Source organism: Anguilla anguilla, chromosome 9, assembly GCF_013347855.1.
Source record: "Anguilla anguilla isolate fAngAng1 chromosome 9, fAngAng1.pri, whole genome shotgun sequence".
NCBI classification, from domain to species: domain Eukaryota; kingdom Metazoa; phylum Chordata; class Actinopteri; order Anguilliformes; family Anguillidae; genus Anguilla; species Anguilla anguilla.
The window spans coordinates 3,252,308-3,277,627 of NC_049209.1; the positions used below are offsets into that span (position 1 = coordinate 3,252,308).

The 25,320-nt window shown below is 41.9% G+C and overlaps 2 protein-coding genes across 6 annotated transcripts in view; one reads left to right on the top strand and one right to left on the bottom strand.

Moving 5' to 3' along the window:
• The window catches only part of LOC118236697 (solute carrier family 22 member 5-like), a 45,890-nt gene extending 34,220 nt beyond the window's left edge, over nucleotides 1–11,670 (bottom strand). For 3 of the 5 annotated variants that reach the window (XM_035435269.1, XM_035435268.1, XM_035435267.1), the window contains exon 1: nucleotides 10,580–11,668. The gene's annotated coding sequence lies outside the window, so the exon portion shown is untranslated. Of the gene's footprint in view, nucleotides 1–10,579 lie in introns of all 5 variants that reach the window. The other 2 variants (XM_035435266.1, XM_035435265.1) reach the window with 2 other exon arrangements.
• LOC118236700 (solute carrier family 22 member 5-like) lies at nucleotides 1,538–13,443 on the top strand. Its single transcript, XM_035435271.1, has 10 exons — nucleotides 1,538–2,238; nucleotides 4,454–4,557; nucleotides 4,961–5,115; nucleotides 5,726–5,897; nucleotides 7,155–7,281; nucleotides 9,017–9,114; nucleotides 9,272–9,486; nucleotides 9,658–9,840; nucleotides 12,719–12,854; nucleotides 13,079–13,443. The coding sequence occupies exons 1-10, from the start codon at nucleotides 1,840–1,842 to the stop codon at nucleotides 13,149–13,151; spliced, it is 1,662 nt and encodes a 553-aa protein (XP_035291162.1). The 5' UTR covers nucleotides 1,538–1,839; the 3' UTR covers nucleotides 13,152–13,443.
• The last annotated feature ends 11,877 nt before the right edge of the window (nucleotides 13,444–25,320 follow it).

Below are 25,320 nucleotides of genomic sequence, written 5' to 3' on the forward strand. Positions count from 1 at the left end.
GTTGACCTGTGAAGTGTCAGTTGGTGCAAACGTAATGGCAGCAATGATAAAGGGAAGATAAAGAGTGGGAGGCGGTGGGAGGGATGTAGGGAGCACGGAGAGGTGGATGAACACACAAGAAAACGACGACAAAAAGGCGGGCAGGAAACAGAGGAGGGCCTGGGGGGTGGGAAGGAGACATTCAGGGTAACATGAGTACAGGCTATGCTGGGGTCGGGGGTTTCAGCTGTCATACTGGAGAATGTAGGCACAAGTTAACAAGCAACACAAACAGGTTTGGCAGAGGGAGAACTAATTTAAAAAAAAAGAAGTTATTCAGTCTTCCATTGCTGCTTTGAATTTGTGAAAAGTGGTGTATGCCTTAGTCTGATTTAACTGTGCAAGTTTTGTAAGTGAACCATTTGTCCCTGGATTTCTTTAAAATTCAACAATAAATGTACAAAATTTATTTTGACATTTTATTTATTTTAAAGTGCATGCAATGCTTTTAATGTATGGGCCAAGGGCAGGCGAATATACATTATTTAGACTGTAAACTAACTTGTGTGGAAGAAAAACACTGTTCGTTTTTGTTTAAAAAAGAAAAAAAAAAAGCAGAAAGAAATGCATTTGGGGAAGAAAGGGATGGAAAGTGAAGAGCCCATCTTCAATGTAGAGAGCAGGGGTGGAGATGTTGTGTGGAAGGATTAAACAGAAGGACAGAGAGCACAGCCTTTGTAGAGGTGCAGGTACAATGTTCTGCGGATTACTAAAGCTCTGATGACAATTTTTTTAATTTATTAATGTTTATTTATGCAGAGTAGGTTGACTGAGCACACATGCTCTTTTGCAGCAATGCCCTGTGAATGGGGAATAATTGACAAAGTATTTACACGCACCAGAGTCTAAAGCAGCCTTTATGAAAAACAGGCCTCAAACAGTTATTGTAGCTAGTGGTTACAGTGTGTGAAGTCCCAACTACATGTTCCCAAATGTACTCCAATCACACGACTCCCAGTTAACTGCATAGAGGTGGGAGCCCTCTTTGGACTAAGGTTTAACCAAACATCACACAGATTATTTTAATAGCCCTCAGTGCTGTGTCCCATATTAACAAAGAGAAACAAAACACACATTTTACAGGATGTACATTGCAAAACACCGCACGGCAACTTAGTATTCTGGGGGGGGATTCAAATGAAAGACAATTGATAAAAACACCACAACAGTCCTAAAACATTACAACAGTAGACCAAGTACTAAAACACAAAGTGCAATGGAATAAACATCAGGGTCGTCTAATAGTAAACCAGCAGAGTTTAAGATTAACCAGTAAACTCCCATGCAGTTTCATGTTACCCACTACGCGATACCGTGATCAATTCGAAACAAGTGAGGTAAAATCACACACGGAAGAATAGCGTCACTCAAAAACCAATGTAAAAGCACACGTGATTATATAATGAAAACGTTGTTCGCACTGTGCCTATCACATAATCATATGGCTTTCCACAGCTCAACAAGCAGAAACGTCTGATGTGGCTGCTAATTAAGTCAGTTTATACAGAATTCATAAGGGGCGTCATTGGACTCCAATTGCTGGGGCAGGAACCCTAGATATATTTTGCTTGGTCCAATTAATGATGATCATCTTTACATTATGCTTAACTAATGCAAGACTACAGGAAAGAATTGGCCTCCGGCAGGTAGCGCTGGTTTAGAAACCAGACTGTTCAGGTCAAGGATGGAATTCTGGCCACCCTTGTAAAGCGATAAACTTGTTGCTAGAGGGTGTTATAAAAGCCGCTGCTGGACTTAGTATCTCAGTTCTGTCCGACTCTGCGCTCATTTGAATTTACAATGCACGTGACAGACTACGATGACTTTATCAAATTTATGGGAGAATGGGGACCTTTCCAAAAACTGATCACGTTACTCCTCTGTTTGAGCGTAATTCCCAACGGATTGACAGGTTTGTCTATGGTATTCATCGCCGACACGCCACCGCACCACTGCGTAATACCCTCAAACGCCAATATTAGCGCCGAATGGAGAAACCATTCTATTCCGCTGGAAGATGCAAATGGGGTGATGCGCTATAGCAAATGCACCCGATACAAACTGGACGTAATAAAACTTCTTTCAGACAATGGATACGTACCTGGAGTAGACGTGAACATTACAGAACTAGAACAAGAAAGTTGTAAGGATGGTTGGGAATACGACAGAGAAATGTATATTTCAACTATCGTGTCCGAGGTAAGTCAACAAACGCAACTTATGCTGAGCGATCTCTGAAAAGGCATCGCAGAATTGCATTTCTTGAATGGGGTAGTTTCGCTGTCCGCAGTTTGCATACTAACGCGTTTTATTCGATTTAAATTTAATATCCATATAGTGAAAAGTACGAATCGTAGTAACTGTCACCTGCTTAATCGCATATTGTCTTTGCAGTCGTTCATTCATTAATTAATTCCTAAATAACTTAATAAAGTAGAGCTACACCTAAGCTACATTAAGTGAAGTCACATTTAGGTTCGAAACCATTCTTTGCATGCCTTGCCAACCGTTAATTACGGCTGCTTTCCCAAATATATCCGACGCCAGGGAACTTTATCTCCTAGCTGAAAGGAACGACAGGTTTTGCGAGTGCACATATCTACTAAGTCACTCTGGAATGTGGGACCGAATGTTATCTGTTAAGAGCTGAATTAACACCGAACGGTTCATTGTGTGACAGGAGCTTATCTTGTCATAATATAAAAGTGAAACGTTAGAAACAAGTGCGCAGTCAAAAAATCTGGACAGGTTAGATGGTTATAATCAGGTGCTGAGCAGAGTTCACCTTCCTCAGCAGCTGCCAGCCAACTGTGATTGGAAATATAAACCTGGTTACTAAATGAGACTAGTACTTTGCTGTGTGTAGGCATAGATTCAGGACGACACAACTCCTGATGTGTACAGTTGTCTTCTGCCAGTACGATTTTGATAGCAAAACGTGATTGCATGTGATTGACGGTTCATGTGTATAAGTATGTAAGTATGAAGCTCACTCATGGACACGTCAAAACACAAAACATAATATTGCTGCAAGCAGCAATTAAGGGGGCCAAGGCCTCAAAGTCATAAATAAATGTAGCAAATATCAAATGTCTCCTAAAAATAGCATTTTAGTGAAATTTTTCATTTATAAAATTTGTTTAGCTCCATAACACAGTCCTGTGGTTTACCCGGGCCAATTCTTTAGTGTTAGTCTCAGGATGGAGTTGCCAATGCACAGGGTGATCATCTGGATTTGGCTTCATATCCCTAAATCAAACAGTGCAGGACTTATCAATTTTGAATTATTGAAAATTCAAAAGACTGCTGTAGTGTCACCATAAGACCAATTGGCACCAAATGACTGGCTGTTTCGGCACAGAATTCTGTGTGAAGAAAAGTTATATCTGAACTGTTAACCATTTGTTACTCTGTTTGTTTTATTAGATTAGATTGAGAGACTGTAATGGTTTTTCAAAAAATTCTAAATGGTGGAAAATCTAAGCACATTCACTTTTTGGGGGTATTGATGAATTTGTTTTATGAGAGGAGAGGAGTCTAGGCAAAAATAATTTTGATTTCAGGTCAAAAGGGTTTAGTAATTATAGCCCATAAAAGTTTGCACTTTCAGGTTTTGCTGTAAGTGGCCAATCAAGGCCAAAATTGCTCAATCATTGTTTGGCGTGGCCCTCTACCAAATTGCAAAGTTTGGTAAAAATGGAACAAGAACTAGAAACAAGAAAATGGAACTAGAACTTAAAAAACACAGAAAAATAATAAATAAAACTAAGAAATAGACAAAGATTTCAGAAGTTTTGCTGCTTGGCCCACTAAGCATCCAAAATACTTAAGTTACAGATCCAAATTGTATTTTACCACACATATGACCTGATTCAGTTTGTTTTTACCATTCATTTATAATGATGCTACAGTACATTCAACCCCAATTTCATTTTTTAAAACCTACACATAAGGACCATGCCAATTTACAGTGTCAATGGAAACTATCATTTGTAATATTACAGTGGGTGGACAGAACACTGATTTTTAGTTCCCATGTAGTTGCTGTAGGCTGTAATTTACTTAAAATATGTCACAAAGCCAGCTGATTCTTTGGACAACCAAAGGTTTAAAAAAAATTACAAGTGCTCAGGAATATCTACAACGGTTTATTCGCTGAAAATCCAGAAATGTGGGCATTGAGACCTTACATATTGCCAGGCCATTGCATCAAATTTGTTTTGGCAGTTTAGCCAAAGTAGGCAAAAGCTTTACTACCACAGTGCCCAAACCTAGTTGCAAAATGTACTGTCCAAAATAATCCTACATTGTCACTGCACATTGCCAGCACAAGTGTTTTCACTAATTAAATGAAAAGCATAACAACATGTAGTAAGTGTCTAACTTGTGCAGTAAACATGTGCCATCTCCTCAGTGGGATCTGGTGTGTAATGATGCGTGGAAGGTCCCCATGACCAGCTCCATGTATTTCTTTGGAGTGTTAACTGGATCCTTCCTTTCTGGACAACTGTCTGACAGGTAACACTTCACTCTAGTGTGTTTCTTTTGCACCTCTGCACCTTGAACTAATGCACTTGTTGTATGTCGCTCTGGATAAGAGCGTCTGCTAAATGCCTGTAATGTAATGTAATGTAACACTCACTCACTATCTCTATTGGACACACCCAGTCTCACAAGTTAATCTCTCATCTTTCTAGTAAATGGAAACCTGTCATGCCCTTTAGACTAGTTTCATATCTAGGTATTTTCAAGTTCTCAGAAAATCTTGGAACAAAAACAAAAAAGAGCCTTTTAAAGTGCAAAACACGTTTCAGTATACGTTGGAAGTATTCTCTGAATAAAGGGAATACTTGAAAATAGTTACAATGTGCATTCTCCCTAAGGCTGTTTTGACTGTTTTTGTGTGTGCATGTTTTTTTAGGTTTGGGAGGAAAATCGTTCTGTTTGCAACAATGGGGGTTCAGACAGCGTTCTCGTTCTTCCAGATTTTCTCCACGTCCTGGCTTATGTTCTCCGCGCTTTTCTTTGTCGTTGGTTTAGGACTAATTTCTAACTACGTCGCAGCGTTTGTGCTAGGTAATTATGAGTCTGTGCTGCCATTTCCATCAACAGTATATGTTGTTTGTCAACTAAACTGCTATATAATTGTGAAATATTTTCCCATCTGGCAGTCATTTTGTCTACAACATTTTTACATGGCTCCCTCCACCAATTAGTAATGCCCAGCTTTACTGACTATTACTGACTACTTGACTATTAATTTGGGAGAGCACAGGGAAGCATTTCTTTACCTGAAGGGGCAGGAACTTGAGCTTGTGTGCACATTTACAGGATAATTGATTTATGAATCCTGGGACTTGATCATACGCTCCAGTCTGAATGAGATTTTAAGTTTGATAAATGAGGTGCCTGTGGTGTAGTCCCGCAGAGCCTGCAGTGTGTAAAATATTCACACTGGTTTACAGGTGCAGTAAGTGCATTTGCTCATTGGGACTGGGTGGGATAGAGGTCATTCCTCACACAACACTCGCATTTCAAAATTAGGGGTGATCCGTTTATAAACATTATACGAGCTTACTAATGTTCACATTACCCCTTGGCTTTGTTTCAGCGATGCATGTACACAAGAGGCTGCTTATATCTTCTCTGAAATTGTCTTCCTGGTCTCTTTAAATCTTGTCCATAGGAACAGAAATTTTGAGTGCACGCATTCGGGTCATATTCTCCACTGCGGGAGTGTGCATGTTTTTTGCCTTCGGCTACATGATGCTTCCCCTGATGGCCTTCTTCATCAGAGACTGGAGAATGCTGGTGGTCGCCATAGCGGTCCCAGGAGTTTTCTTTTTCCCCGTTTGGAGGTAGGTGTGTGCGATATACCCCTGTAGTTCAAGAATCACAGCACGGCTTTTGCATGTAAATATATACTGAACGCACATGCCATTCAGGTGAATCTTGGCCATCATTTGAGAATCTGTTACTCTCGGAATACAAACGCTCTTCTCAGACAGAAGCATTGCATTCAAAGAATTTCAGTGTCTTTTGAACAGAACTAAGCAGCGGACCAGTCTTTGTTTTGTCAAACTGTTGTGGGAGAATTCTGTTACACGCCGTTGCATTTGTATTTTATTAGTTTTAATTTTGGGAACAGGACAATGTGACGCATACAAGCTCTAGTTGTGACTGCCTGTTCAAGGGTGAGTCTGCCTCTCCCTCCCCCACATTTTCCTGGGTGCCTAAAGCAGACCTACTGTCTGATAGGGGCAAGTTAGAATTTTCTAATATTCCACTAGGTCACGCACATCCAAACCTCTGAATAGCATCCCAAGGCTGCATAGTCTATCTTTTTACATGGTGTACAGAACCACAGATATGGAGCTATATACTATGGTAGCCTACTGTGTAAGGGGTAATCAGTATATGGTCCACACTGCCATCTGGTGGGTATTTAAATGCCCTACACTGCATTACTATTGAAATACTGCTGGACCCTAGCTAAGACATGGAAAGAATGGCACAGCAAGGTAAAAGTTCCACAAGGAACTTCTTTGGGAAAATGAATGACAAAGAAGGCAAAATTCAAATTGTGGAACACTAAGTTACCAAACCAGAAGTCAACAACAACAGTGCACTCCCATTTAAAAGGAAAGCATCTGATCAAAACCGTAACCACAGACTGCAAGTGTCCAACCATTGATAGCTGGCTTTGTTACGAGGCAGTGTTCTGATGATAAACGTGCAGTACAATGAACAGCAATTGGGGGTTGTGTAACCGGTTACAGCGATGTAACTGTTTTTGAATTCTGCTCATTTTTTCAGAAGATATATAGCCTAGCACTACGAAATTTTACTTCAAACAGCTTTGACATGTCAGTAGTCCTTAGCCGTTTCAAATGTATTCATATGTTAATCGAGTCCAGTACAATTAAAACCAAAGTACACGCAGTCTGATGTTATATTCTTGCCACCTAGTCGGTGAGTTCTCCCAATGCTGATTTTAAATAAGCTCTAGACTCTCAACTCAAGGAGTGGAACTGCAGGCATTTTCCTTCAATACCCTTACAGAACCACACCTTGAAAATCCCCCTCCAATGCAGGCTGACTTTGTGTTGGGACAGGTTAGTCCCGGAGTCCCCCCGGTGGCTTCTCTCTCAGGGCCGGGTGGAGGAGGCAGAGGCCATTTTGAGAGGTGCTGCCCGGAAGAATGGAATCACAGCCCCGGAGGTCATCTTTGCACCTCTCCAGGTCCTCCTAATTTTACCTTTACCATACAAATGTCTCCACAGTTGGAATTGACTGTATTCCATCACAGGACCCTTTAAAATTTCATTTTCATTTTGGTTGTAGAGCTCAGGGGGTCTCCAAACTAAGGTCTATGTAGACGTTCCATAATAAAATAGACGTCCCTTTTAAAAATGTTTTCAGTATGTTGCCATGTTTGGACAATTATATTATTTTAGAGTTGTAGTATTCTCGATTACAGCATCCCATATTTCAAATCTTTCTCTCCCACCAGTATCTCCAAAATGCCAGCAGGACTTGCCAAAGACAGAATCTTTGTTAATGTTAATATAGACCTACTTAATCCACTTCTGTTAATTGTACCAGTGAAAGGCAATGTTTCCCATTCTTCCATTATCCGCTGCATCTATTGATGCAGAGTTGGACCGAGTGTTTCCCAGGTCATATTTTTCACCGCTGGTGATTGGTAGATCCTACTGCCCAGCCTGCTGGTGATGTTGGTGGTGGTCCCGTGTTGGTGGTTGTAGTTCTTTTATTGATGTGGCTATCCTGATCTATGTTTGGTTAGATCATTTTCAGTTGACATTATTTTAACGGAAGAACTAAGATGCCTGAAGTAATCAAGACCTATGGGATATCCTACATGTTGAATATGCTGCCTTAAAATTTAATGAAATAAAATGCCTTAGAGGAATTCATTTTTTGATGACTTTGCTTTGGGATATGCCTTGGAAGGACAAAATAGTGAAAATGATGCCTTCGAATGCTGCCTTCTAGTGCAGCTTCCTTCCATTTGAGACAGTCTCATGCAAATAATCTAATACAAAACCATATAAGGTGCAACACATAATTTAACAGTTATCACATCTTCAAAGAATAAATGACAAATGTTTCATTTACTGTGTTGCTTGTTAAAGAAAGGCAAGTTCTTTGTACAGTTTAAACAGAACACAAACAAGGAAATAGGATATATGGGTCACAGCGCAGGGTCGACTTGATTATGTTCACTGCTGTGTAGACATCTGAGGAATTACCACTAATTAAGTTGGGTTACATACTGCACAGTGCAGGTGCTCACTGAGGCGTAATGTGCTTTTATGTAATGTGAACTGTTCGCATTGTCAATCAAGCATACATAACATTATTATCCTCTGAGTTCCAGAAGGGACTTTCATATATAGTTCACTTAAAATGATTTAAATTACAGTTCAATGCATGTCATTCTATTCATTCCATAAAAAACACAGTTGCACTTGGAAGTCATTGCCAAGTTCCTTCCCTGAGTGCAGTTCCTAGGGTAAGCAGACTAAGTTGTAATGTTTTCTATTGACACAAGTGAAAGCAAACACTGAATGAACCCAAGCCTTAATAGTTGATGGTGATGATGTGCTCAGGCCCGAGTCCAGGTGCTTGTGGGCACAGTTCTGCAAAGCTTGAGGCTGCCTGCCAATGATTGTGAAGACAGGCTAACGGCCTTATGCTAGACTGGCTGTCCTTCTCACTGTTCTCACATAAGGTCTCTTCAACACAGATGTGGATAAGTTCTGACTGTACGCAAATGAGAACCTCAGTCTCCATGTAATGATAAATGTTACTTCTCTGTACTCCATTTACTCAAATCAGCCCCACAAGTGCACAGATGTTGTATAGTTTACACAGTTTGTATTGCTTTGGACTGAGTTGAACTGGGTTACTGTGGTTAAAGCAAATACGTTTATTGTGACATGTGTTGCCATAGGTAGAAAACGATATGGAAAAATTTAAACGCCACACCATCTGTGATCTTGTGAAGTCCAACAACATCCGCTGGATCACAATCATGCTGAGCTCCGTGTGGTGAGTGTCATGAAACCCTGACCTCATAACGCAAAACACGTGAGGCAGCTCAAAGCCAAGAGCAATCGATTCGCTTTAATGTTGACCTACTTTTATCCAAATGTTGAAGACTGACGGCTGAAATGCCTTAACGAATTCTCCTTCCCCATCTTTCCAGGGTGATCATCTCAATCGGGTACTTTGCCGTATCATTGAACACCTCCAATTTGTATGGGGATCGCTATCTGAACTGTTTCCTCTCGGCGGCTGTTGAAGTCCCAGCCTACATGTTGTCATGGGCCCTATTTCGCTCTTGCTCAAGGCGGCTGTGTCTCTTTGCCATGCTGTTCATCGGTGGAGCTGTACTACTATTAGCTCAGCTCATACCAAGAGGTAGGTCTCACCAAGAGGGAGTCAGATAAACAGAAACCATTGTTTTTTGAATCTCCAATAACAAAAGTCAGTGATCAATAAGAAAGTATGTTCATTATGTCCTCAACTCCTCATATATGACACTTCCCTCATGACAGGTTTGGATTGTTATTGTCACTCTTTACTTGACAGATTTAAGTTCATTATCTACTGCTCTGGAGATGGTGGGAAAATTTGGGATCACAGTGGCTTTCACTATCGTGTATGCCTTCTCGGCAGAGCTGTACCCCACAGTCCTGAGGAACACCGCCGTGTGCGCCTGCTCCATGGCGGCTCGGCTGGGGAGCATTGCTGCACCCTACTTTGTCTATCTGGGTCAGTGAGTCTCGATAGCAACTCCCCTCTTTCTGTCAGCACCCCACTTTCATCAATGCCCCTCCCAATAAGCATCTCTCTTCCACCTCTTCCTAGTTCTTCACTTGTTAGACACTTGTTGACCCTCCCCTACTCTCACAGAGGTGGAAAGTGCAGGGGTCAAAAAATAAAAGTCCTGCAATGTGTTTCTTCCACCCATTAACTCAGCCAGCTTATTTCACTAATGAGTTCTACCACCTGGCTGAGGAATTGTGCGCATGAGAAAATCCACTTCTGCTGTGAGGCTAATTTTCCCTCATTAGAGACCAGCACATTACTACCCACTTTTTCCTCACAATATCAGTTGTTCATATTTCAGTCAAAGCATAATCTTATAGGTGCTTATGTCAGGAATGCATACAGATACTCCTTTGAATTACAACAACGAGTGGAGGAGTTAGCTGGCTAAATTAACTGTGGACAGTGGTTGCTGCCTTAGATGAGTGGATATGTTGACAGATTTAAAATTGGGGGGGAATAGCCCAATAATATATATATATATTTTTAAACACACGCACACACATACTCAATGCAGGTAGGCTACATATATACAAACACATAAGCTACACGTTATAGTCTACTCATTTTCTCCTGATAAAAGTCAACTTGCTCAGTGCTCATTATGCAAGATCGGGAACAGCAAACACTCGCTTGTGCACACATATTATCTAATGTTATTAATTGCCAGAATATAGCTTACCTTCATGCAAATGTAGCTAGCTCTATTTGTCTGATGTATTGACTGCATGTGTCCACGTTTTATCCACAACAGACACTTTTCCTCCAAGTTTGTCTTCGGCTTTGGGAATGGAATAAAAATAACTCGATCTCTTCCAAACGTTAAGTATAGCGCGTGTCAAGTTTTGCAAGTTCCCCAGCAACAGCAGTTTTTAACCACCTATAGAAGCTAAAGTTTTTTTCGCCATAGCTATACATTGCAGACAATGTCGGAGCTAGATGCCCGTCGCCGGAGGAAATCGTTTATACCAACCGCCTCTAAGCAGGGATTGGTGAACTGCAATGTTAATCATTCATTGGCAAAAGGTCTACATTCTGGCTGGACTGGACAGTCTCTCGGCCCTATCGTGGCCTTTCCTACACACCAAACTGAATCTCGGTAGCAACCACTGCGCCCTGCCTACAAAATAAGGGTTTCTAAAAAGTGGTGGGGGGGGGGCACGTTCCCCTCAGTTATAATGGCTCCTACGCCCATGGATATATGTTATTCAATATCTTAATGATACGAATGACAGTTAATTCTAGTGATTAACGATGCAAAAACGCCATCGTAAATGAACTGATCCCATTCATTTCGTATGCATTACCCTGCTAACAGTACTCCAAATCTGACCTTTTTCAGCCAATCAGGATAGACGTTATTCTTTTTAAGCCAATAGGACACACATAAAAAACTGAAGGGGCGACTTCTCTGTTTTTGAAGCGAAGTAGCCTACCAAGCTTATTTAATAATAATCAAATACGAAGTTGTAATGGTGCTAGACTGACAACGTAAGTTTCAAAAATAGGATTACCGTATTGATATATGAAAAGCGCTTTTAGCAATCGGTATCGTCAAGTGTTATCAGTCCGCTTGACTGTACTCTAGTCTAACGTTAGAATAGTCTACATAACTAGTGTCTTAACGTTTAGGCTACTAGTCTATGTAAATATTTCCGAATGTAATACTACACATCTGCCCACAAAAAAGCTTAGCTAGATGCAACGTGTTGCAACTACAATATTAGCCCGATTTAACTATTTTTATCCGCATATTTAACGTTAGATATTGGTTTTTGGTATTAACCGTGGTGACGTTGCTATGGTTAATCCTAAACGCATTCACTGTCCTCTGGAAGTTGACAGATCGACGTCACTCTGATTCTACAACTTCTTACGATGTAACCAGAGCCTTTGATGACGTAACCCTTGAGAAAAACGTATTATGTATCCCTTACTGATAGTTCTAGAGAAGGCGATCAGCTTGGCCTTGAGCTGTATCTCTCGTCAAACTAATGCAGGACAGAGATAACCTTGCAGATAATACAGTATAATACATAACATAGGCTATAGTCTAGGTGGTTATGCAACTAGCTACCAGTAGGCATAACTACCGTACATTCATATTTCCAAACTTAATACTGCACCAATGACCACAAAAATGCTAAGCTAGGCCTACTTGTAAGTTGTTGCAACAATGTCTATCTAAGTAGTCTAGCCTTATCTACCAGTGAGTTAGTATAATAATAGATAGATAGACAGATAATATATTAGCCTGTTGGAAAGACTGCTGTTGGTAATTCTATCTATCTATCTATCTATCTATCTATCTATTGGTCTGTCTGTCTGTCTGGTCGTAATTTTCTATCATTTGTGTTTCTGTAGGGAAAACCCATTTTGCACCTTATCCATAAGTCCATAAGCTAGGCCTACTTGTGAATTGTTGCAACAAAGTCTATCTAAGTAGTCTAGCTTTATCACTTGTCCAGTGAGTTAGTATAATGCAAGACAGAGCTGACCAGACAGATAACATATTAGCCTGTTGAAAAGACTGCTGTTGGTAAATATCTATCTATCTATCTGTTTATCTGTCTGTCTGTCTGTCTGGTCATCATTTTCTATCATTTGTGTTTCTGTAGGGAAAACCCATTTTGCACCTTATCCATAGGAGTACCACACCTAACAATGCATAGATGTACATCACAGTATACAGTGAAAAGTGCAATCACATGCAAACTGGGAGTTTCTTCCAAAACTCTAAATCTAGTTTTCAATTACCATTTTGTATGTTGTATTTTACTTGCCTGACTGGGTGAGACAGTGCCTTTGCTCTGTCATACAGGAACCTATTACAAGTCCTTGCCATACTTGTTAATGGGGAGCCTCAGTGTTTTGGGGGCGTTGATTAGCATCCTGCTTCCTGAGACCCATGGTTTACCTCTTCCTGAGACCATCAATCACATGCAGTCTATTCAAAGGTACGACAGCCCCACCTCACAAACACAGCGTCTGCTCCCTCACCTGTTAGTGCTGTGCTCCTGCACCCTCTGAGATCGAATGTGTGCTGAATTGATGGTTTCTGTGTTCGGTAAAATGGAGAGTATGGTTTTCGTGCTTTTACAATTTGGATATTTGGCCCAGTTAAGGAAAATTCCAGTATTTAATCTTTTTCTCTTCCCCCCCCCCATTTTGATTTCCTCAGGTGTAAAAAGAGGCAAACATCAAATAATATTACCAGAGATACTGCAGAAGAGCAGAATGCTTCAATGTTGTAATGATTGGATTACATTAAGATACTGGATATTAGGTTATACAAAGATTTAGATATTACTTCACAGGCAAGCAATCTGTGCACCAGTTTTATTGGTAATAATTGTACACTGTCCTGGTATGCTTTTATAATATTGTTTATTAAGCTGTGGTCGGTGCTGAGTGCATTATGGTGTTTATTGCATGGGTTTTATTAAACAAGGGCTATCGTTGTTCTTGTATAAAATGCAAGAGGGATGTGTACACCCACACTGTTACTGAAATTAGTATAATCCAATAAACATTAACAAAAAAACAGGGTTCTTCTTTGTCATGTGGTTGTAAAGATCATGTGGCAGAAAAACAGTTCTGGAACGTGTGACTTTATATCAAGATGGATTAAAACCATCTAAGTATAACCAATTAAGTAAACTAAATACAAGCAATACATTTTAAATATGTAACATGTATTTCAAAATACAAAAGACTTTAGTCCGATGCCCCAGAAGTAGAAAATCGGGATTATAGTAGTTTTGTCACATGCGTGAAGCATGGCCCAGGTAGACATTTACGGAATGTACACGACTGACAAGCCGTCAAACACGTTTGACAGATTGAATATTTGCAGTTTAGGGTTAGCTAGCTAGTCAAATGGCTTGGTAGCCGAAGTTGCGAACTGTTTTAGCATAGGCTACTGGACTACCAAATATAGCAAGCTGATTACGCTTTCTGCCAACTAATTATTTGGTTAAGTAGGCTAAAGGAAATAGTAAAAATGACTCGGCTACCGAAAAACCTAAGAGGAGAATTATTTTATGGTCGTCTAGTGCAGCTGTAAATAGCACACGCCATAATGAAATCACTACGAAATGGGATGCCTGCATTTTCTGACTTCGCACAGGTGGACCGTGGTCGGAGCCGCAATGTCAAGGCCAAGAGGCGCCACCTCCCACCCCAGTGACCATAGACTGTAGCCCTTACTGTAGCTTAGTCCTCTGCAGTAATCAGGAAGTGACACAAACTGTACCTCATTGGTCCACAACAAATATTATAACAGTGCCAAGACAAATAAAATACACATATTGTGACTATTTGTTCTCATGAGAAAAAATTACTGACTTTGTATTTTGACCGCATTTGTACCGTAGACTTAAATGGAAACCGGATATTAAAACACCTATACTGGAGCCAACCGTAGTGGCGCTAGTGAGCAACCAGGAACAACAAGACCAGTAAATGAACTTCAAAAACGAAGTCTGGTTTTGGCCGCTTGGTCCCTACAGAAGTAATAAACCTCGGAGTCCTCAAGGGGGCGATCCAGGACAGCTGTGAAAGACTGAGTGGAAGAAAGCACAAATGGAAGAAGACTGGCCTCATCCTACTGTTACATGCTTATAGCGCCCCTCGCTGCAGTGCTTGGCATCGCAGCTCACGCCTGTGTTGCGTTAAGAATTTCAGGTGATACATTTTAGAACAAAACGGCGCATGGAATCAACTTTCCGTTGTTCGAAAGGATATGTTTCTGACTTCAGGTTATCACAGAGAAGGACTCCACAGCATAGAATTTATAGTGCTTTTAATGGTTCCATAGCTGCTGGAATCTGAGGGGGAATTTCGCCTATAGTCGGGGCACTGATACCTCACTGAAAACACGTGTTCTCCATAACCGTTAAAATGCTTAAATCTGATTGGCTAATGTCATAAACACAATTGATTTCTCTTTCCGATTCTTTTAGAAATTAACACAATGGGACAAAACCAAAAGGAGAGTTTGTCCACACAGGCAAAAACAAAAAAATCAATGTTCAGTGACACTCTGTGAATGCTACTGGGAAGCATATGGGCTGGGTAAAATCACATTAGTGAAGTGAAATGACAGTATAACATACAGTCAGAGAAACCAGATGGTTAATATTTCTAACACACATTCCACATACGGGGGCGACATAGCTCAGGAGGTAAGACCGATTCTCTGACAGTCGGAGGGTTGCTGGTTCAAACCCCACTCTGGGCGTGTCAAAGTGTCCTTGAGCAAGACACCTAATCCCTAACTGCTCTGACGAATGAGAGGCATCAATTGTAAAGTGCTTCGGATAAAAGCGCTATATAAATGCAGTCCATTTACTATTTACATATTCCTATTGTCAAGAAAAAAAAACTATTTAAAATGGTTGGGCTCCTTCATATCCTCTACAAATAAAGAAGGTTCGGCAAATTTTTTTTTTTTAGAGAAGCCATTCTTAAGGCCCGGTCATGTGACGCAAGAGAGGTCGACCTTTTGATATGAAGTGGCTACATTGTTGTGAAATGAGCAGTCAGCACATTGCTATTCAGTCCTCATGAGCTCAGGGATGGTCAACAGTGTTATTTTTCACACAAGGTCATGGAGTGTAGAAACTTCCTGGCTGATGTGATCCCTAAAACAGCGTCAACTCATGCTTCCCCCGCCCCCCCCCCCCCCTCCCCCCCACACGGCCGTGAGGCGATCCAATAAGAGAGCTGTATGACCTTGTTGATGGAGACAGGGTGGCCGATCACCAGTAGACTCTCGAGACCTCACTGGAGACTGGGAAGACCATGATTTATCAAGGACAGGGAGCGGGTTGTTTACAAAAGTCAGGATCATTTAGCGTTGTCCCTACTTGCAGAAAGACAAAAAAAAAAAAAAGCTTAAAGTCTCATTGTACAGAAATTACAGATTTAGAACTCCACTGCGAAAACGCCTCCAGCACATTTTCGGTTTTTCACTGAAATTGAGACTGAATAAACTTTAAAAATGTTTTATTTGCTCATAAATTTGCAAGAAAGCAAGTGAAATGATCTTAACTACATTTCATTTGCAATTGTAATTTCATTGGATTTTTTTTTCCTGCAGTGAGAATAAGAATAAGAATCAGAGAATAATGTCCCTCCTCCATCATTCAGTTGGGGCAGAAGTGTAGCACAGTGGGTAAGGAACTGGGCTTGTAACCGAAAGGTCATAAGTTCAATTCCTGGGTAGGACACTGCCGTTGTACCCTTGAGCAAGGTACTTAACCTGAATTGCTTCAATATATATCCAGCTGTATGGATACAATGTAAAATGCTATGTAAAATGCGTGTAAGTCGCTCTGAATAAGAGTGTCTGCTAAATGCCTGTAAATTAATGCTAAATAGTGGGCCAGAGGAGAGACAGACATGTTCACACTTGGGTATCGACCCTTGACTATTGTCTGGCAATGGGGGTGTGAAGAAAGTGGCCTGTATTTCTTTACTGAGTCAAACTCAGGGAACTGTCCCAAATTTTAAGTCATTCTGTCAGACTAAAGTTAGTTTTAATAAAAATATCATAAAGTTCACCCAGCTCCTAAAAAAATACATGAAAAGGTATTTATTACTTTGCTGGCTGGCAGGTATTATTTATCACAAACAAGTAATGGCTAGATAGATTGGCGGCCTGTGCAGGGTGTATTCCTGCCTCTTGCCCACTGCACACTGAGATGGGCTCCAGCACCCCCCGCGGCCCTGCTCAAATAAGTGGGTATAGATAATGGATGGATGGATGGATGGAAGTAATGGCTAATTAATTGTATGGCCACTTTCATTTCCCTTATGTTTCTGAAAGATTGCAGTAGTTCCTCATCAGTCTATGCTTCAGTGTCGCTGGATTAATGTCATTGGCCAAACACCTCTGTAGGCCAATTCACAGAAGTCTGCCTCTTATCAGACCCCAAACGAAAACAGACTGTTTACTGTGCTGACAGGGAGTCAGCAAGTGTCATCAAGAGACAGTGCTCAGTTGCAAAACATATGATTGAATCAGCATTATGTAAAACCCAGGTTCTCCATAATACGGTATGATCATGTTTTGTATTGTTGGAAAGCTGATGTCATGGGGAACAAGTTGGTGTCTCAGCAACACAGAGGTTAACCCAGTGTGATATCCTTACAGAGGTGGCGCAAGCAGAATTAACTGTAGAACTGATTTGTCACGATTGTGTCTTTATTTGATGACATGGGGTTTTTCCTTGTATTTGAGGAGAGGAGTGCAAGTCGGGGAGACTTGTCAACATGGCCTCCTGCACAGATGAAGGTGCATATAGCCATTTCACCACTCACATTTTGCACCATTGTACAATGTAACTGAAGACACTGAACAATGAACTGCATTCAGGTTAACCTGGCAATCCTCTTCGACTCTTACCACTGCACACCTAGTTGTTTTAAGGTCCAAGCTTACACTTAGAACTCAAGATATCTACAACCAGTAGTCACTCGCCACTGGTGTCATACCTGGATGCACAATGGTATTTTTGCAGGCTACACAAGCCAAAGACATGGCAAGCCAAACAGATCCGTTCGCATCCCTGACGCTGAATAATCTGACATGTTGACCTAACCTAATGTTAACCTAATGACAGAACACCTGAGGGAATCTCGTAAGCAGGGTCCTAGTGTCCTACCCGTGACGTTACACGCATTTGTCGGCTGTTGCTCATGAATTGTGTTCCACTTTAATGTGCTGCAAGTTACTTTTTTTTTGAAGTCCTCATCGAAAAAAATGCCGAGACCACGAAACAGCAGAGGTCTTGTTCGCAGTCCGTGATCTTAGAGCTTCCAACGGACGGGCACATTTCCTCAAAGCTGCCATTGCGTCAGGACAAAAAACGTCGGAAGCTTCGGATCTGTGTCCGAATTGTTCAGCGTCACTGGAACGGCGAGGAAGCAAAAGGACGACTGTTCAAAAACAGCTGCGTAGAATCACGGATCTCCATGACAACCCTCGAGCTGATGATGGTAAACAAAGAGCTTAGCCCCTGAGTAGGAAGGCCGTCTCGTCGTCAGCCCCCCCCCCCCCCCCGTTCCCCCCCCGTTCCCACCCGTCGCGTCCGCGCACGGCGCACTCTGCAGTAACTCAACACCGCGCATCTGCCCCGTGTGTGATGCGGGCCAAATGGTCGAACAATAACAGCGAAGACGCCATCTGTCACATCAGCTGCCCCGCACTATTTCTCTCAGACGGTTTTGGCTTATAGCAATCTCCACCGTTCCCCCCCCCCCCCCTCCCCCCCCGTACCGTAAACATAGCCCTACAGGCTCATGAAGGCCAAAACAAGTTGGGCGTTGATGTGGAAAATCATCTCGGCTGTATTCGGGAATAGATGGATCCTTCTAGAACACTTTTCTTGATTAATAGAAGGGCACCTTTTTGGCCGGCAGCTGTCAAAAGATGCGGTGATTGTTACGCTGAATCTCAGTACTGGTAGGCAATGCTCTGTGTCTTTCAGGAAAGTGGATGCGTTTTGTGAGGCCCCCACTTGCAGCTTGCCTGAGTACTCCCTATATTAACTCACAGAGTTACAGCAGCGAATGGGAGGAATGCAAATAACCGTTATATGACTCAAATTAAATTATTGTAATTCGACTTTCAGTTTTCAACATTTCAGAGTTCTGAACGAACCCCAATTCCTAATGTGTTCCTATAACTGAGGGATACAGATGTTCATGTCTTCCCCCCCCCCCTGTCCCTCTCTAACAGCAGGATCTACGAGTAATCTGAACTGTGGGGGGGGGGGGGGGGGCAGGGTGTTTAAGAGCTTGTTCTGCAACGTCCCGAATTTGTTTGCCAACAGCACTCAAGCGAGATTGATGGGGAAACTTTGCCTTTGCTTTTAATATGCAACGGACTTGATTTATTTTTAGCCTCCCCCCCCCCACCCCTGCGGGACTCATGGAAACACTCTTGTCTTTTTTTTTTTTTTTTTCATTTCCAAGAGACTGTTGTTAATCTAAACCATATTCCCCTGCTCGCCTTGTCCAAAATAGGCCGTGTCTTTGCGCTCCCCATACACCGCCTCCTCTGACTCAGCACGACGGGAGTTTGGGGGGGGGGGGGGTCTCTCATTCTGGAACAATCTATGCTCCGACGAAAAACAGAAGAAATGTCTCACTGAAGTTGGAGGATTCCCCTGGATTCCTCTTTCCGATGAAAGTGACCCACTGCTTACTACAGGGCAGAAAAAAAGTCATTGTTTTTTTTTTTTTTTTGTCTGGCCAAAATGATATTAAAGTTGCTATGATGGTGAATGAGGGGCTCTCGCTATAGGAGGGAATTCCTAAGTTTCATTCATTTATTTATTTATTAATTTATTTTTTGCTGGCTGAACAGCAGGAGTCTGTGAGTCCACTCATAACACTTTGTAAATGGTATACCTTTGTGCCTCCGCAGGCAGTAAACCCAGGCTCACCGACATTCCCTACAAAAACCTCATTGTTTTCACTTAAGACCTTTTCCAGGTCTAAATTGTGTCCTTGTCCAACTTCAAGCCATAAATAGATGTGTTATTCTTAAAATAAAAGTCTTGAGTACACACACACACACACACACGCACACACGCGCACACATGGCTATGCTTTTTGGATTTACAGCTTGCAGGAGGGACTGGTGGGACGTGAGTTAATTGATTTACTCTTTCAGGCAACCACATAAAAAGGGTGTTTTACCCTTGAAGGCTATGCTTTGCATCCATGATGAAAAGCAGTAAATCCCCCCCACCCCCGCTCCCCAAAACACTGCCAATAGAGCAGTGCAGACCGGGGTAGGGGTGGGGGGAGGACGCTTTAACTGCTGCACAAGGGGATTAATATCAATAATGGATAAAATCTCACAATCCTCTCTCTGGACAGTATTTTGGGATATATTGGGCACCTGTGGCTCATTTGCACCAGTCAGTGTGTAAAAAAATTAAAATGCCTCCAGCCACCAACAGGTGTCGCTGTGCCAAGCACCTGTCAGAGCAGGTGAAGGAGGCTCCCTCTGACTCCACACTTTTCCTGCTCCCCAGGAAAGCCGCGTTAGCTTCCAGAATTTTCCTGGGCTACCAGTCAGCAGCACAGCCCTGTCCGTCGTGCCACATACTTGCCCTTGAAATAGAGGCCAGATTACAAGCTGGAACACAGAAGTCCGTGGATCCTTAAAACAAACTCTTTTCAAGGCAAGTCTTCTTTCATTTAAATATTTTAACTCCCCTAGCGCCACAGCCATTTACTGCAGGCAGAGAGTGACGTCATGCTTCTAACTGCTTTAATGCATAGATGTGGTTTTACTCAAAACCGGCTTCAGGAAAACCCGGCACATCTGCGGATGCCTGGGGGATTGTGTCATATTAGCTGAAGCATTAATTAAACCACCCACGTCATTTCACGAGTAGCGTTCGGAAAGATACGCACTCTCTTGGAAATGCATGAACATTTTTTCATCCCGTGAATTGGTGTGGTCACTACTGGAGAGCCTGATAAGCTATAAATGAACTATAATTTTAAAAAGTCACTCAAAATCCTGATTAATGTTTGTAGGGAAATAGAATAAAAAAAATAAAAACTTGAATACCTCAGAACAAAGATCATCTTATCACAAATAAATAGCTGATTGAATTATAGGCAGACTCGCCAGACATTGTTACTTTTGGGACTAATCTCGAAGTATCCCGGCTGACCATACAGTCCAGTTATTTTGCCAAGTGGACATGGTTCTGAAAAGAATGGGAAGTAAGAAGCATAATATCGCTGGCAGATGAATTCCACACGCTACCCTGTAATAAAAAAAGGAAAAAGTTAAAAAAAAAAAAAAAAAAACTCCCAGCTGTGGGAGCCCTCGAATCGACCTCTCCACGGACTACACCGCCGCTATTTTTCTCTCCAAAAAGGAACCGACGCACTTGGCACGGCTGAACGGCAACGGAGCACGGCGGCGGTCCTGGCTTTATCGCGTCGATTTAGGCACCTACGGGAGTAGCGCTTCTCGCGCGGTTGCTAGGTAACGGGGAAAACAGTGGCGAGAGACCGCGATTTGCCCTGTCAGCCCATTGTTTCCAGAGAGAAAGAGAGAGAGAGAGATCTCCGGTCCCTTGCTCGCTGACTGACGTCTTCCTGCTTCCATCACTCAGAGTTTTTCTTCATGCTCGCGGAGACTGACTGGACTTAATTCAAAACATTATCTCACCCTATAATAAATAATATTTAGAAAGTACTGCTTAAAGCCAGCATCTGTGTCGCTAATATTCATGTCTATCTTGCCCACGCCAACTGCATATTATTGCCTACAGGCTTTTGGAAGTTTCAGCTAGGCATCATATCTTAAGGGATGAAGTAATTAATTCACATGAATTTGTTACATTTCTTAAATTGTGTTAACTGTTTAATTGTAGGCCTATGCTTAAATGTTATTTGGAATTTGTTCTTTTACGGTGCAGGTCCTGGAAAGACACGGAAGCTAGGCCTACTATAAAATAATAGTTGGACCATGTCAGCTGACCTTGAAAACAACCTCTCCAGGTCGATTCCTGCGGCGCAGTAGAAAATATCCCAGCAGGGAATTGCCGAACGTCAACGCTGTCGATGCCCTGCTTTTTTTGGCTGACTGAACTTTGCTAATCATTTGTCCTCCCTCTGTTTCTCTAGTCATTTGAACTTGAGGGCAGATTCGGCCTGGAGTACTCCCCTGCGCATACCCACTCCCTTTCCCAATCTCATTAATTTGTGAGATATGACTGAAGAAGGAAATCAGCCCAGGCACCACAGAAACTTTTTTTTCTATCGCTTAAATGATTATTATTTTACATTACATTACATTACATTTATTTGGCAGACGCTTTTATCCAAAGTGACATACAAAAAGTGCATTTCATGGTCATAGACAACTGCTAAACACAGGTTCAGTAAGGTACAATACTTATTTTGTACAGCTATTTCTAGCCAAGAACACAGTTTAGTTCACACAGTGAACATATTATGTAGAATTTTTTTTTTTCAAATAAGTAGGTTCAAGATACGAGTGTATGAAAAATATAAAGAATTTTTCATTTATCATTTGAGAGCTTTTGAGGTGAAATCAATGGCAAGACAGTAAGAAGCATAAAAATAGTCAATGTCAAAATTAGTATCTCATCCTCATCTCCTCAGAGTTTTAACACATAACACCCTCATTTGATGTCCAGCACTCTGAACACCAAACGCAAGTGCATCAACAGTTAAAACCTCTTACTTACCCAACATGTAAAGTAAATCGATTTCATTTAATTTATTATCAGAGATATCAATTATTAATTACATCGCTACTGACAAGGGGGGTGATTTTAGTGGAGAAATAATAGTTAAAGCCAGCCAGTTGTACTCTCCATCTTCAGGCGAGATGTTTTCCAGGTAACGAAACCAATCAAACCCCGTTGGCTTCCTCTTGAATCTGGAATGGTTTCCCTGACAATGTAGATTTCAACCACCAGGCCTCAACAACCATTATCTATGCAGCCATTAAGATTTTCATGCAGTGATTTCACTTAAATATCACAGACTACCTTAAGAGACTTAACCAAGGGGAACATTCTCTTTGAAAGGGCATTCGCTGATCTCTGGGTCTGTGGTTCCCCACAGAAGGTCATAAAGCAATTAAACTTTCAGACGAGAGGAAACTCCAGGACACAGGTTTGCACAGAGATAAGACCTGTAGTGTGGCTTTATTGCTCCGAGAATGTTTCCTCTGGGAGAGATTTGGGGGGGTGGGGGGGCATGTATGGGGGAGGAATCTCGCAGACGGGTTCCTATGGTCACGCAGAGCAAGTTTGCCAGATCAAATTATATTGTCCGGTTCTCAAAGGTGACGATCTAAAGACCAGATATCCGACAGTGCCCTTTTCAATGTGTTGTGTTGGCTGTAATGCTGTAAGGTACTCTAATATGAACTGACAGCAGTGTTAGGTTAACTCTCCACTGTACAACTTTTTTTTTCTGTGACCTGAAAAATAAATGGCAGGACCAATTGACATCTAACTGCTTCTTCTTCTTCATCTTTTTCTTCTTCTTTTCCTCCTCCTCCTCTTACTCCTCTTCCTTGGTAAGACAAAGTCAGTTCTGTACTGCCGTTGTGACCAGGCAGTCATAGTTGGCTAACCACTTAGCCCAAAACTGATTTGCCAATGTCCAGGGCATGAGATTATTATTATTATTATTATTATTATTATTATTGCAGCAGCAACAATGACAATGATAATAGTAATATGTAGTAAACATATTGTACCCATACACGGCATAACATTTGACTTTGAAGTACTCAGTTCAGCCTGTCTCTGTTATCTACCTCAGAATGGTTTTAATGCCACAGCCGCCCAGCACACGGACAACTTAACCTCAGGGTTTTTCTTTTTTTCTTTTCCCCAAGAGCAATCTCCAAGCCTAACGGCCACAAATCAAACCTGACAGAAGCGAAAGGTCTGTGCAGATGCAGAACAGCGAGAGCCTCTCTTGGAAGAAATAATGGGTTTGAGGCCTGGCTTTCAGGGCTTTTGGGAAACTGCCAGTCTGACAGCCCACTACAGTAAACACAATGGGCCGACAGCCCTTCACACTGAGTGAAAGGCAACCTTCTTATCTGATACAGCTGCCTGCAGTAATTATTCTGCAGCTTGTGAAACATGAGAATCGGCCAAATTTCTGCAGCCCCCTTTTATTTTGCATTTAAGTGAACATCTGTCCTAGCAGAACGTAAACTAGACGGCCCAGCTGTAGTTCTGAGTTGTGAGACAGTTGAGAGACCAATATACTGGGTTCGGATGAAACTCAATAAAAAAAGACACTGGTATTTCTTTCATGGATGATATTTTTGTTTGGTCAAATCTTATGAAGGCATTGGACATCTCAGGGTCAGAAAATTTAAAAAATAAAAGGAAGGTCAAAAATTCCAGAGCCCATTTCTGAGAGGAAAGGGGACCTGTGGTGTGTGCATTTGGGGGGATCTCTAAGCTGAACAAAAACAGAGGATTCACTGAGGAAATTCCTCAAAGGATACAGAGTTCCAAGAGGGATACAGAGTTCCACAGGGGATATAGAGTTCCACGAGGGATACAGAGTTCCACGAGGGATACTGAGTTCCACAGGGATACTGAGTTCCACAGGGGATATAGAGTTCCACAAGGGATACAGAGTTCCACAGGGGATACAGAGTTCCACGGGAATATAGAGTTCCACAAGGGATACAGAGTTCCACGAGAATATAGAGTTCCACAAGGGATACAGAGTTCCACGAGGGATACAGAGTTCCACAGGGATACAGAGTTCCACGAAGGATACAGAGTTCCACGGCAGCTCTGTTTAGTTTTCTGTCAGAGGGGCACTGCTCTACCACGTACATGCACCAGCAACATGCTCATCACAGGTTTGGAAAACCTTACACCCATTTGAACAGGTCACTCACTGTTTGCCACGCAGTAAAACATCCAGTGTTCATTCAAGTCTTAACAGGGTTAATTTAACTCTTTTAACGGATACCATTTGGTCCCACTCTGGAATGTGGAGCCAAATGTTATCTGTTAAGTGCTTTATTAACACTCAGACATTCTACTGGGCATGCTCCTGGCATCTGCGGTGGTATACTGCTGACAGAATCCTTCCAATTAAACAGCCGTTGTTCCCGAACGCATTCGTTAGGTTTGTGGACAAAGCCATCGCGGCAGCAGCAGGGCCGGCTGCGAGCAGAAAGAGGGTCGTCGCTGAAATGTGTTTAATGGGGTCTGAAAGAGTCCCCTTCTTCTCTCCGCTTCTGATTAAGAGAGAAGCCATTACAGCGCATCGTAAATCAAGGCTGTCCGGCGTCCTTGACATTCGTCCTTTAAATAAAACCAAAAGCTTCTAAAGTTACCCTCCCTTTTCACCGCGTCCAAGACGATCTCATTTGCAAGAAAAGAATATAAAAGTGATGGGTCTTCTTACTGAACTTACGGAGGATTTCTGAAATTAAATGGATAAGACTGGAGGTAACAGTTTGCACTAAACTAAATGCTGCCCCTGGTGTTTACATTTAATACAAGTCTTATGCTTTTAACGAACATTACTAATATTAAAGAGATTTGTGACACTCAACTCAAATGCAATTAATCTTTATAAAGCAGCATCAGCCTTTTAACAGTTATGTCTCTTCTGATTGGATACTTGTCGATCCAGCGAGTTTAGAACAGAAATGCTGATCACTGCTGGGAGGTTGGACTCTCCGACGTTTTTCTGAAATGATTTACAGCGGAACTACATCTGCAGGTGAAACTTCCTTTGAACAGTAAATTCCTCACATGCCAGCCCAAATAAGCCCTCTTTCCACTCTGACAGGTATACCGCAATAAAAATAACCCCCCCATCCGCGGGAGGCCATTAAGAATCTCTTTAATCCTGGGG

Coding starts and splice junctions, on each gene's coding strand:
- LOC118236700 (XM_035435271.1), top strand. CDS start 1,840: ATGCACGTGACAGACTACGATGACTTTATCAAATTTATGGGAGAATGG. Junction 9,841..12,718: donor ACCCTACTTTGTCTATCTGG/GTCAGTGAGTCT, acceptor TCTGTCATACAG/GAACCTATTACAAGTCCTTG. Junction 12,855..13,078: donor CACATGCAGTCTATTCAAAG/GTACGACAGCCC, acceptor TGATTTCCTCAG/GTGTAAAAAGAGGCAAACAT.